The following is a 13418-nucleotide window of genomic DNA, read 5'->3' on the forward strand; positions in this document are numbered from 1 at the left end:
AGAATAATTCTAATACATTTCTGATGCATTTCAATCACTCCAAAGCATACTTCCTTCGGAGTGGAACTTGACATTACATGATTTGACATATCTTTGTATGAACTTTTATTGAGATATTGGCAATAAGGCCAGAATCAAACTAGTTTGATTTGTTTCTGACACAAATAACTTGATAGTGAATAGATTGATTAATGTATGAATACATTTGACATCCCGTATGAATAAATTTGACTCTGTAACCCCCCCCTAACCCCCGTTCTCCGATGGGTATGGCAGCTTGCCCAGTGTGGTTGTTTAAAAGTGTCTTCCTCAAAAATATTAGTGAGTACTACCACTGCTGTAGAGTGACACCTATGGCCAGTCCCATACTGGCAGTGTGCAGGGATTGACATTAAAGTCTGAAAGGCACTTGCCCTTCGGGAGTGCTTCATTTGAGCCGGATCCTTACGGAACAGGATCCGGCACCTCTCCGTTTTTACTATTTTGTTTCCAGGACCTATTTGGCCGGATCCAGTAGGCTTCCTCTACATGAAAATGAAAAAATCAGTTTGCAATGTAAAATTCCAATAAAAGTGATCAGAGTTAATTCTCCTGCCCCCTAAATAAACATAATGTGAAAATGTAGATTTTGGTTTGCGCAACATTATAGCCTATCTGTGGATAGTGTTTATTTTTCCCAATCATAAGGCCTATAGCCCGGGAACGCACGGCAAACCTGTCTGGGAATGGCATTCAGCCAGAACAAGTCTTTTGAAATAGCTCAGAAGCAATCGCAGGAAAACATAGGTTGGAAAGCGAATGGTTCCTGCTTCAAAGAAAAGTCTAATCTGACAGTAGGCTGACAAAATATTTTATAAACTTCCAAACAGGTCTATCGAGTAAACATTGTTTTACAAAGTAAATCAAGAGAGATAGGCTTTTGACATGAGAGTATTGGCCATTGTCGGCAAGTTGAGCTGCACATCATTGGGTAAGTCAGTGAAAGTGGAAAGCTTTTCTAGGACTATAATTTCCTGTAACTGTCATTTCGATCATTTGTTTGGTATTAAAAAATATTCTATTAAAGTCTCCAGTCATATAAAATGACAGAATTGTATGAAATGTGTTTATAAAAGGCCAAAAACTGTTCCCCATGTGAGCACCTTCTTTAAGGGCCTCTACTCTAATGCTCTATGTCACTACGCAAATGTGATGATATGCATGCACTGCTTTATTATAAAGGTGGGTTTTTGCCATCCTTTCCGGTACCTCAGAGGCCCTCCAGGTCATCCCCCTCTCACAATCACTTTCTGTTCTGGCACCTAAACATTTACAACTTAAGCACTACCCTTCCGAGAAGTCAAGAGTATTTTTTGGTTGCTCGAAGATTATGATCTTCTGACAATGTAAATGATCTATTTATACACAGAAGTACCATATACTGCATGCCTTTCTCCTATACATTAGGGGAGGAATCAGAAAGATCAGTACTGGAATTCTTTGTGCTCTGGTTGTTATCAGTAAAACAAATCTCAGAGCAGGCTCAACTTGCCTGACTGCCATAAATGCCATGAATTGTCTGTCTTTCACTTAAATAATGCGGAGGAACCAGAAAGATCAGTTGAGTTTTGAGTTATTATATATATTTTTTAATTATTCAGCTTCCCGGTGGGGCAACCTCAGAGCAGGCTCAACTTCCGCGATTGCTCAGTTCACCTGCCCCAGGCAATAGGCAACCCTTAATGTCAATCCCTGGTGTGTGTCTGAGCATGTGTGTGTGTGTGTGTGCACTGAATGTGTGTGGGTGTGATTAGTGCGACCTGGAACAAACACCAATGCTCTGGCTCTTATCGTTTTATGGCTTTTCCATTGAACATGACCAGTTACTGATTAAGAGACGATCTGGAGCACAAGCGCCGCCACCGAACCACGTAAGTAAACTAACTGGGAGAGCTGAACTACCAGATGCAAGAACTAATGTAAGGGAACTAATATGTAAGGGTACAAAAGATGCATGCAATGATACATAAGCATCAGAGTAATATGGGCCTATAGAGAACAGAGATACGGCTCTGGTAAGCATTAAGTATACTAACATAGGATGCGTGTGGATGGATATGTAAGGATCCATAAGACGCAGCAGAATGGCGTCACAGCTTTCAGTGAGTTAAAGCTGGGATTAGTCTGGTTTGTCATTTCAGCCCTGTGGACTAAGAAGCATGATTTCCCAGGGGTCCCTACGGCTGGGCAGAATTCACCTAGCAACCTAGACGTCTTTAGAGGGAGTAGGAGTGGGTGATTGAGGGAGAAGAGGCAAATGAGTAAAGAGATGAGGGGGGTGAAGTGACCATGTTGGTCAGTAAAGTGACTGAGGGAATGAGAGTGAGAAGGGCGTATGTGTGTGTTTTTTGTTTTACTATCCTTGTGGGGGCCAGAGGTCATCACAAGGATACTAAAACAAGGAATATTCTGACAAGTTGGAACATTTGTCCTGTCTCCACAGGGAAAAAGGCTATTTTAGCTTGGGCTTAGGGTTAGGGTTAGGGAAAATAGTTTTGAAAGGGAACTCAATTGTTTGGTCTCCACAAGGATAGTAAAACAAATGTGTGTGTGTGTGTGTGTGTTGTGTGTGTGTGTGGTGTGTGTGTGTGTGTGTGTGTGTGTGTGTGTGTGTGTGTGTACTAGAGAGAGAGCAAGACAGCGCATGTGTGTATGCAAATGAGTGTTTCATTAGTGAGTGAGAAAGTGTGTCTAATGTGCTGTTGCTCACCCTGCTCGCGCCGTTTGATCTGCTGGATCTGGTCCACGGTGCTCTTGAGGATGTGACACTTGTCTGGCTGGACGTTGAGGCGTGGCGATGTCGCCCAGTTGGCAGACAGGAGCTCGGCCAGCTCGTCTATGTAACGACACTCCAGCTCCCGCCGCCGCTTCTCCACACTGCAAGGGCAGCCACACACACGTTTAGGTTTATTTTTGAGAAATGTTCATAACTTTGCTGAAAGTGATTTTATGGCATGTTAGCTGCAACCAATGAATCCTCCTTCGCAACATAAAGGATAACTTGACCTGACACAGAGTCCATGAAACACACAGAGTTCTAGTTCGAGAGTACAACTGACGCGCGCAGGAGTTGAAGTATTTCCTGAAGGACAGGGGACAAAGACGTGAATGAGATGACATTGTAGAGTATTGGAACGCAGCCCTGGGCTCATCAGAGAGTATCCAGGCAGACTGTCCGCTGCTGCTGCTGGGTTGGTACCAACGAGTACGGGGAAGGATGGAGGGGAGAGGAGGATCAGTGCTGGGGGGGGGGTCTACAGGAGCAGCGGCCTCTCAATAATTCATGGCTTATATGAGGCCAGCACATAGACAGAGAGAGGGGGGGGGGGGGGGGGTGGAAGGTGTGGACCAGAGCAGAGAGCTGCAGGAGAGACCAGCGCTGACAGGGCAGAAAAGCAGACCAGTGCAGAGAGCGAGAGAACAGCTGAGGAGAGGGGGATTAACCCTGCTGCAAGTGTGTTATTGTTCCACCTAGCAGGGCATCAACTGAAATGCTATTCTCTGTCTCTCTCTCTAATCAAAGCTCCCAGGGCTGCTTGGAACTCAGTCGCACATGTACACAGTGGATGCACTCAGATCCACATCCGCACTCTAGCAGCAGCCCAGCAGCTAACTGAGTTATCCTAGCACTGAAAGCCCTACGAGCTGAGAGCAACCCTGGCTAAGAGCGGAGTGACTACTAGCTCTGCACTGACCATGTGTGAGATATTAGAGGAATGCAGGGACTGACTACGGCTTGGCTTGACCTTGTTCTCTCAATTTTTTTGCCCGCTGAAGCTGAAAGTAAGTTGCAGAAGAAATGTGGTAAACATGATAAAATATGAGTGATAAAATGGTTGGATACTTGGCCTACAAAACAGGATAGAATGGGATTGATCGCATTTGCAGACTTATGTAAGATAGCCTACTACTCGTAATGTGATGAGTAGATTGYATAGTCATAATTCAGGTTAATAATATAACTCAATCACTGTTTGCAAAAAAGGCAGTTCAATGCATGGCTGAGCGCGTATAGCGTAGAGGCCTAGGCTATTTCTTCTCTACGACTGTAGGCAATTTAAAACATGTTTTTTTAAAGCTCATGCTTTAGTAGCCCATTTTGAATGATTTTATTTATTTATGTATAGACATGAGTAGGCTAATTAGGCTATATAATTTTGGGAATTTATTTAAAAGCTTCCCATAGCCTTATGGACATGGTGAGCCTATGTCAATCTGGTGACAATTTTATTTATCTTCTTTTATTTATTTTTTTAAACAGCCAGCTATTAACGGCTAACGGAAACCATGGTGTGTGTGTATATGTATATGTGTGTGTGTCAGAGTGACTATATTTGACTAATGCCAGTGTGAGATCTGTATTTAATGACGAGATGCACATCTCCGCCCTAACAATTGGAGTTGTTGTCCCAAAGGCGGGAAGGCAGGCAAGAAGCTTGGTCCAAAATAAGCCCACAGAAACGCATTGGCCTCATTTTTGCTTCTTCCTCAAGAACACACACCAAGCCCCTCCCCCTGCCTCTCACACCATCAAAGTTGAGAGATCACATTCTCCTCTCTGACATTTGGTTTCAACTCGATATTTACATCCCACAGAATCGGTCAAAAAATTATAATAATAATAATATGGACAAACACATTGAGACATTATTTTACTGTAATAGAGGAGAAGTTAACCTTTCTAACAATATAATGTTTATCTCAACTATTCTAAATTGCATGCAGAGCAGACACTACTAAAATGAGTGTCAATGAACATTGATTCTGGAAAATATATACCCAGTTTGTCACGTGCAGCATTGGGGTACCGCTAGCAGCATTTTAGCCAAAGACTGTTATACTAGCTGTCTAGTCTGTGTTTTATAAATGGGCAATAAGCATAAAACACAATTATATAAGGAATTGGCAATTCGTTCTCATTCTGAGAAATACTGTAGGCCACTTAATTTCAACATCTGAACTACGTGGACAGGTTAACATGCTTTTCAAACAGTTGGAGATAGATAGAAGGGTTTGTTCATAACAATTCAACTGTTCAACCTTGTTAGTTAGCAAATAGATCCAAGTTGGCTAAACTTGAAATAAAAAGATTAGCTGGCTAATCACTAGCACGTGGGCTTGGGATTGTTGATGAGACCTGTGTTCATTTTCTATAGCCCAATGCCTGCTGCAAGAAGTTAGTGAATGTGCATTATGCATGGTTCTAGTTACATTCGTAACAAAAATATCATTTTCAGAGACTTTACAGCCAGATCAGTGATTATTGCAAAAAAAAGCAGGTTCAACTATTTTTATAAAAATAATTAAATGATTAGTGGGGCATATTGTCTTATGATTCATTGTAAGACAACAGTTATTTAGAGCAACCCTTAAAAACATTTTTAGATACATATCGTGAATCGCCAATAAGTTTGAAAAAAAAAAGCGATAATATTTTTAGGCCATGTCGCCCAGCCCTAATTGTGAGTGAGTGAGTGAGTGAGTGAGTGAGTAAGTGGGTGAGTAAGTGAGTGAGTAAGTGAGTGAGGGGGAAATCCCCATATACAGTGCAATGCATTCGGACCCCTAGACTTTTCCCACATTGTTACATTACAGCCTTATTCTAAAATGGATTAAAAAAAAAAAATCCTCATCAATCTACACATGATGACAAAGCGAAAACAGGTTTAGACATTTTTGCAAACATAAAAAAATAACAATAGAAATAAATAACTATTCAGACCCTTTGCTATGAGACTCGAAATTGAGTGCATCCTGTTTTGCATCCTGTTTCCATTGATCCTCCTTGAGATGTTTCTACAACTTCATTGGAGCCCACCTGTGGCAAATTCAATTGATTTGACATGATTTGGAAAAGCACACACCTGTCTATATAAGGTCCTACAGTTGACAGTGCATGTCAGAGCAAAAACCAAGCCATGAGGTCGAAGGAATTGTCCATAGAGCTCCAAGACAGGATTGTGTCGAGGCACAGATCTGGGGAAGGGTAAGTATTAAAGGTCCCGAAGAACACAGTGGCATCCATCATTCTTCTTGACGCTAGGGGTCAGATTATTATTGATTTTTTAAAATAACGTTCCCAAGGTAAACAGACTATTTCTCAGGTCCAGATCGTAGAATATGCATATAATTTACAGATTAAGATAGAACACTCCAAAGTTTCCAAAACTGTCAAAATATTGTCTGTGAGTATAACAAAACAGATTTTGCAGGCGAAAACCTGAGAAAATCTAACCCGGAAGTGATTTTTTAAATTTTTAATATGTGTTTAATTTCCCGTCTTTCTTCCATTTAAAGGGGTATCAACCAGATTCCTTTTCCAATGGCTTCCTCAGGCTGTGACCAGGCTTTAGACATAGTTTCAGGTTTTTATTTTGAAAAATGAGCGAGATTTTTCAAAACTAGTCAGGTGTCCTTTGATTAGTTCCTGCGCGCGAGAGGGGTAGCTCTCCATTTTCTTTCTCTCTTTTATTGAATAGGTTACGGTCCGGTTGAAATATTATCAATCCTGAGGATTGATTATAAAAAACATTTGACATGTTACTACGAACATCACGGATACTTTTTGGAATTTTCGTCGAACGGAACGAGGCTGTAGTTTTCTGAACATAACGCGCAACCCAAATGGCGTTTTTTTGTTATAAAAGTAATATTTATCGAACAAAAATAACATTTATTGTGTAACTGGGAGTCTCGTGAGTGCAAACATCCGAAGATTATCAAAGGTAAGCGATTAATTTTATTGCTTTTCTGACTTTCGTGACCATGCTAATTTGGGGCTAGCTGTTCTAGCATTGATTGATACACTCACAAAAGCTTGGATTGCTTTCGCTGTAAAGCATATTTTCAAAATCTGACACGATAGATGGATTAACAACAAGCTAAGCTGTGTTTTGGTATATTTCACTTGTGATTGCATGATTATAAATATTTTTTGTAATATTTGGCGCCCTGCAATTCAGCGGTTGTTTAGGAAAATGATCCCGCTAAAGGGATCCGTAGCGCAGAGAGGTTAAATGGAAAAAGTTTGGAACCACCAAGACTCTTCCTAGAGCTGGCCGACCTGCCAATAGTGAGCAATCGGGGGAGAAGGGCCTTGGTCAGGGAGGTGACCAAGAACCTGATAGTGACTCTGACAGTGCTCTAGAGTTCCTGAGATTGGAGAACCTTCCAGAAGGACAACCGTCTATGAAGCACTCCACCAATCAGGCCTTTATGGTAGAGTGGCCGGACAGAAGCCACTCCTCAGTAAAAGGCATATGGCAGCCCGCTTAGAGTTTGCCAAAAGGCACCTAAAGGACTCTCAGACCATGAGAAACACGATTATCTGGTCTGATGAAACCAAGATTGAACTCTTTGGCCTAAATGCCAAGTGTCACGTCTGGAGGAAACCTGGTGAAGCATGGTGGTGGCAGCATGCTGTGGGGATGTTTTTCAGTGGCAGGGACTGGGGGACTAGTCAGGATCGAGGGAAAGATGAACGGAGCAAAGTACAGACAGATCTTTGATGAAAACCTGCTCCAGAGTGCTCAGGACCTCAGACTGGGGCGAAGGTTCACCTTCCAACAGGACAATGACCCTAAGCACACAGCCAAGACAATGCAGGAGTGGCTTCGGGACAAGTCTCTGAATATCCTTGAGTGGCCCAGCCAGAGCCCGTACTTGAACCCGATCGCACATCTCTGGAGAGACCTGAAAATAGCTGTGCAGCGATTATCCCAATCCAACCTGACAGAGCTTGAGAGAATCTGCAGAGAATGGGAGAAACTCCCCAAATACAGGTGTAATAAGCTTGCTAAAACTTCTAAAAACCTGTTTTTGCTTTGTCATTATGGGGTATTGTGTGTAGATTGATGAGGAAAACAATTATTTAATCAAGTTTAGAATAAGGCTGTAACGTAACAAAGTGTAAAACGTCAAGGGGTCTGAATACTTTCAGAATGCACTGTATACTCTAAAAATATTTCAAATTCTCACACAAATCTGCCATTGACATAACTGCATGATAACACAAGAATTCAAGCCAAGTGTGCACAGGCTCAAACTCCTATTCCTCAACACCAACAGGGCCATAGAAGCGGGTAGCTTCTTGGGTTACTATGCAAACACAGATGAACATGAGAGAACAAATCTGAAGGGTAGTAGCAAGGTTATACTGTACTTCTGAGGGGATGCTTCTTGTTGAGTATGTGTAGTGGTGGAAAGAATTGACTCTTGAAAGGCAATGAAGACCATCGTCGTCATCATCATCATCATCATCTTGTCAATCGTTCTGGATAAGTGTGTCTGCTAAGTGATTAAAAGGTAAATGACCGTGTTCTTACCTCTGCTCTGAGGTGTCGCATGGTGAGCCCTTCCTCTTGCGGGACTCTGGCGTGGTAGGATCCAGGGCACTTTCCCCTACAGCACTCATTCTGAGCTTCAGGACACCTGGTGAGAGAAGAGGACAGGGTTAGCCTGGGGAAGAAACCACAATCACAGCTGATTCAAAAATCAGACATAACACCACTCATGGAGAAGACAAAGAAGTTAAAAACACAAAGCCTAACGCGGGAAGAACCATCTTGACTTCTGGTCAGCATGACCTGAATCAGGATTGGTTTTAGGACTGGGACACAGAGGGGTCCATTTGACAGGAAATCACATCTTCATTTCCCTCCTAATTGTAGATCCATGTTAGGCATCTGAAGCAAATGGGACACCGCTGATCACACACACACAAACACAATAATCAGCCTCTAAAGTCCATTGCGCGTGAGATGCCGCTGTCGAGCGAGACGAAACATAATTGAGCAAGCAAACACTGATTTGAGAGTGCATAGGATGGATCCCGTGAGCACACAGACCAGTCGATAGCGCAGAGATTTGGTCGAGAAAGCAGAGGATGTGTTCTGCGAGTGGACAGGTCAAACTTGAGAGCTTGGGCGAGCAGAACATCAATGCCACGGATCAAAAAGAAAAATCTCTAAATCAAAAACTATAGAACCGTAAGCAACATGGTTCAAATGTGTAACAGTTTTTGGGGAAAACATCAAATTGTCCACCAACAATACTAATCACATGTCTTTGTCAAGTTTTCACTCTCAATTTATCAAGATGCTGTCTCTCAAGACTTGGCACCTTTGGGTTAAAATGTCTATTTTTTTCTCTCGAATGAATTTCAGGCTGGTGGGAAAGAGGTGGGTGTGTGTCTAGAAACCTTAGATTAGTCACTTTCACTGGAGTGATGGCCGAACTAACAAATGCTTGAGTGTAGTGTTGTCAGTCCAGTGTTGTGTCATGTGATTGGTTGAGTTAAGTGCATGAGGTCAAATGGATGCACTTCAGAGTTTCAGAGACATCTGTTAAACTTGCTAGCTAGCTTGAACAGTAATCACCGAACAACTTGGTCAACCCAGCTTCAACTTGATACATAAGCAAAGTAATTGGGAAATAAAATAAATCGCTATACTATACCTTGAGTTGAATCTACTTACTAAAGTTAGCGAACTAGCTAGATAGCTAATTACTTATCAACCAGCAACGTAAAGCTGTAAAAAGAAAAGTAAATGGCCATCTCTAGCTAAGTAACACCATAGTCCACCACTAGCTAATTGTTTGTCTTCACCTTTCCACAAAGTGTCTGGTATGTGTTTGTTTGATATGAGTTGGCTGTGTTAACTAGTGACGACCATGTTCATTGGCTAGAATCCTCACCTCTAAAACGATGGTAAAAGATTGCAGTTGCGAGAGCAAGATGTTTAAGTATCTCTGCAAAAAAATGATTGATAATCTCTGCTCTCAAATTAATATTTTGCATGCGGCAACGATGTTCTGCTTGCTTAAAGTCACACTTGCAACTAAAGTTTAATTTGCGCGACCCCGCTGCCTGTGCACTCGCGGGACCCATCCTCTGCTTGCTCGACCACATTCTTCCCTCTCCACTGGTCTGTGCATTCGCATCACTCCTCTCCGTTCACGGCACTCATTCCAAGCAGTGTTATCAGTAGTGGGGCTGTGCTGGGGGGGGGGGATGAGGTGAGGGTCACAGGCATGTTACTGTAGGGGAGGCAGACAGCACCACAGATCAAAGATTAAGACTAGTTAAATTAAAGAGGCCTTTCCCCTGCAGATTTGTGGCGCTGGAATTCACAGCCATTCATCACAGCAGTTGATCAAAAAGAGACAAAATGTCCCCTCGTATTTGTGCGTCACACTTTAAGTCATCTGACTGGCGTTGGTAAAGGGTTATGGAGTTTGTTATGGGTTTCCATAATGCCCAAATATAGCCCAAAGTGGTGTAACGGCTGATTTAGCTATTGAGGCGATCGTTTTTTCCCCTTGGTTGACTATTCTTTGGCCTCCTCTGTGCTCCACAAGCGGTGAGATGTCTAACTGTGGTTCAGCATTGATTGTTGATTGTGTTTGTTTGCAGCTATATTTAGTTGAAGTCGGAAGTTTACATACACTTTAGCCAAATACATTTAAACTCAGTTTTTCAAAATTCCTGACATTTAATCCTAGTAAAGATTCCCTGTCTTAGGTCAGTTAGGATCACCACTTTATTTTAAGAATGTGAAATGTCAGAATAATAGTAGAGGGAATTATTTATTTCATCACATTCCCAGTGGGTCAGAAGTTTACATACACTCAATTAGTATTTGGTAGCATTGCCTTTAAATTGTTTAACTTGGGTCAAACGTTTCGGGTAGCCTTCCACAAGCTTTCCACAATAAGATGGGTGAATTTTAGACCATTCCTCCTGACAGAGCTGCTGTAACTGAGTCAGGTTTGTAGGCCTCCTTGCTCGCACACGCTTTTTCAGTTCTGACCACAAATGTTCTATGGGATTGAGGTCAGGGCTTTGTGATGGCAAAATGTCTTAAGGACAACAAAGTCAAGTTATTGGATTGGTCACGACTTTGGAAGGATGCTTGTGGTCATTGTCCATTTGGAAGACCCATTTGCGACCAAGCTTTAACTTCCTGATTGATGTCTTGAGATGTTGCTTCAATACATCCACATAATTTTCCTGCCTCATGATGCCAGCTATTTTGTTAAGTGCACCAGTCCCTCCTGCAGCAAAGCACCCCCACAACATGATGCTGCTACCCCCGTGCTTCACGGTTGGGATGGTGTTCTTTGGCTTGCAAGCCTCCCAGTTTTTTTTGTTTCATCAGACCAGAGGTCATTTCTCCAAAAAGTACGATCTTTGTCCCCATGTGCAGTTGCAAACTGTAGTCTGGCTTTTTCATGGCGATTTTGGAGCAGTGGCTTCTTCCTTGCTGAGCGGCCTTTCAGGTTATATCGATATAAGACTTGTTTTACTGTGGATATAGATACTTTTGTACCCATTTCCTCCAGCATCTTCACAAGGTCCTTTGCTGTTGTTCTGGGATTGATTTGCACTTTTCGCACCAAAGTACGTTAATCTCTAGGAGACAGAGCTTCCTGAACGGTATGACGGCTGCGTGGTCCCATGGTGTTTATACTTGCGTACTATTGTTTGTACAGATGAACGTGGTACCTTCAGGCGTTTGGAAATTGCTCCCAAGGATGAACCAGACTTGTGGAGGTCTGCAATTGTTTTTCTGAGGTTTTGGCTGATTTCTTTAGATTTAACCATGATGTCAAGCAAAGAGGCATGGAGTTTGAAGGAAGGCCACCTCCAATTGACTCAAATTATGTCAATTAGCCAATCAGAAGCTTCTAAAGCTATGACATCATTTTCTGGAATTTTCCAAGCTGTTTAAAGGCACAGTCAACTTAGTGCATGTACACTTCTGACCCACTGGAATTGTGACACAGTGAATTATAAGTGAAATAATCTGTCTGTAAACAATTGTTGGGAAAATTACTTGTGTCATGCACAAAGTAGATGTCCTAACCGACTTGCCAAAACTATAGTTTGTTAACAAGAAATGTGTGGAGTGGTTGAAAAACGAGTTTTAATGACTCCAACCTAAATGTATGTAAACTTCCGACTTCAACTGTATGTACTACATACATACACACGGTCCCGTGTGGCTCAGTTGGTAGAGCATGGCGCTTGCAACGCCAGGGTTGTGGGTTCATTCCCCACGGGTGGACCAGAATGAATATGTATGAACTTTCCAATTTGTAAGTCGCTCTGGATAAGAGCGTCTGCTAAATGACTTAAATGTAAATGTAAATGTACTACATATTAAGCTGCAGACACTGTGGTCAATCTGTGGTCGACCGTGGTCAGATGCATGGTCGGTGGCTGTGTGTGATTGCCTCCGCACTGGCCCCACAGTGCCTGTGGTTGATCTGTGGAGCACTGCAGAATTATCTTTCTCTGTGTACATCAGGTGTTGTCAGTGGCTAGCTGTAGCCATGGCAACATGTCATGCTCAGGCGAGAGTCTTTCTGTGAGAGAAATCTACAGCTCATTAGCCTGAGAGAAGAACACAGTGCTAAAACAGCATCATAAAGCATGCACTTGTCCTACATACCTACAGAATGGTCCTGTGTACAATAGGTCTACATATGTACATTGCACACACACATCTATATGTGTAACCGTTTTCCTTCCGTCCCTCTCCTCGCCCCTACCTGGGCTCGAACCAGGGACCCTCTGGACACAACAACTGACACCCCCGAAGCATCGTTACCCATCGCTCCGCAAAAACCACGGTCCTTGCAGAGCAAGGGAAACAAGTACTTCAAGGTCTCAGAGCGAATGATGTCACCGATTGAAACGTTATTAGCGCGCACCCCGCTAACTAGCTAGCCATTTCACACCGGTTACATATGCACATACAGACATCATTTGTTGGTATGACCAGTGTCCACAGCAGCCTGCGCTCTGGTGTAGTTCAGTGTGCTGCCTCCCTGATGGGGGGCCACTGACTGGCGTTATTCAGGTTCTCTCCGGCCAACACTCACCCCCCAGCTCACTCAGGCCTTGATCAACAGGCACCAAAACAAGCCACTATTGTTACACAATCCCCACTAGTCTCATTTCCAGCATTTCACCTCGAATCAGAGCCTCCAACACAGGCCAAAATAGCAGCACATTACACTTCAACCAAGGCTGGAAAGGTGACACCTTATATACATGCCAGAAAACCTGTTACTCTAATCCAATTAACACAACCAAAACACCTCAGACACAGGCCAAAACATCAGCACATCAGACACGCCAAAACAAGACTGCAGCTAACAGGCACAGGCCAACACACTGGACGCACACACACACGCGCGACAAGGTGACAACAGCATTGCATATCACCCTCTTTCAAGATGGGGTTTTCCATATTAATGTATGAGACTGATACAGACACTGGTAGTGTGGTGCCAGTGGTCAATGAGATGATTCTGTGTTGTCAACTACCAAATGGTCACTGTGGTTGGTTGTCACACAGGGATCTGCTGAA

At 42.8% G+C, this 13418-nt stretch overlaps 1 protein-coding gene across 2 annotated transcripts in view; it reads right to left on the bottom strand.

Moving 5' to 3' along the window:
• The window catches only part of ncoa1 (nuclear receptor coactivator 1), a 76460-nt gene that overhangs the window by 23776 nt on the left and 39266 nt on the right, over nucleotides 1–13418 (bottom strand). For both annotated transcript variants that reach the window (XM_023999554.2, XM_023999555.2), the window contains 2 exons: nucleotides 8364–8469; nucleotides 2750–2916 (listed from right to left, as the gene is read on the bottom strand). In XM_023999554.2, the coding sequence (XP_023855322.1) occupies nucleotides 2750–2916; nucleotides 8364–8452 (256 nt within the window). In that variant the 5' untranslated portion in view covers nucleotides 8453–8469. The remainder of the gene's footprint in view (nucleotides 1–2749; nucleotides 2917–8363; nucleotides 8470–13418) is intronic.

Source organism: Salvelinus sp. IW2-2015, linkage group LG14 (assembly GCF_002910315.2).
Source record: "Salvelinus sp. IW2-2015 linkage group LG14, ASM291031v2, whole genome shotgun sequence".
In the NCBI taxonomy this organism is placed as follows: domain Eukaryota; kingdom Metazoa; phylum Chordata; class Actinopteri; order Salmoniformes; family Salmonidae; genus Salvelinus; species Salvelinus sp. IW2-2015.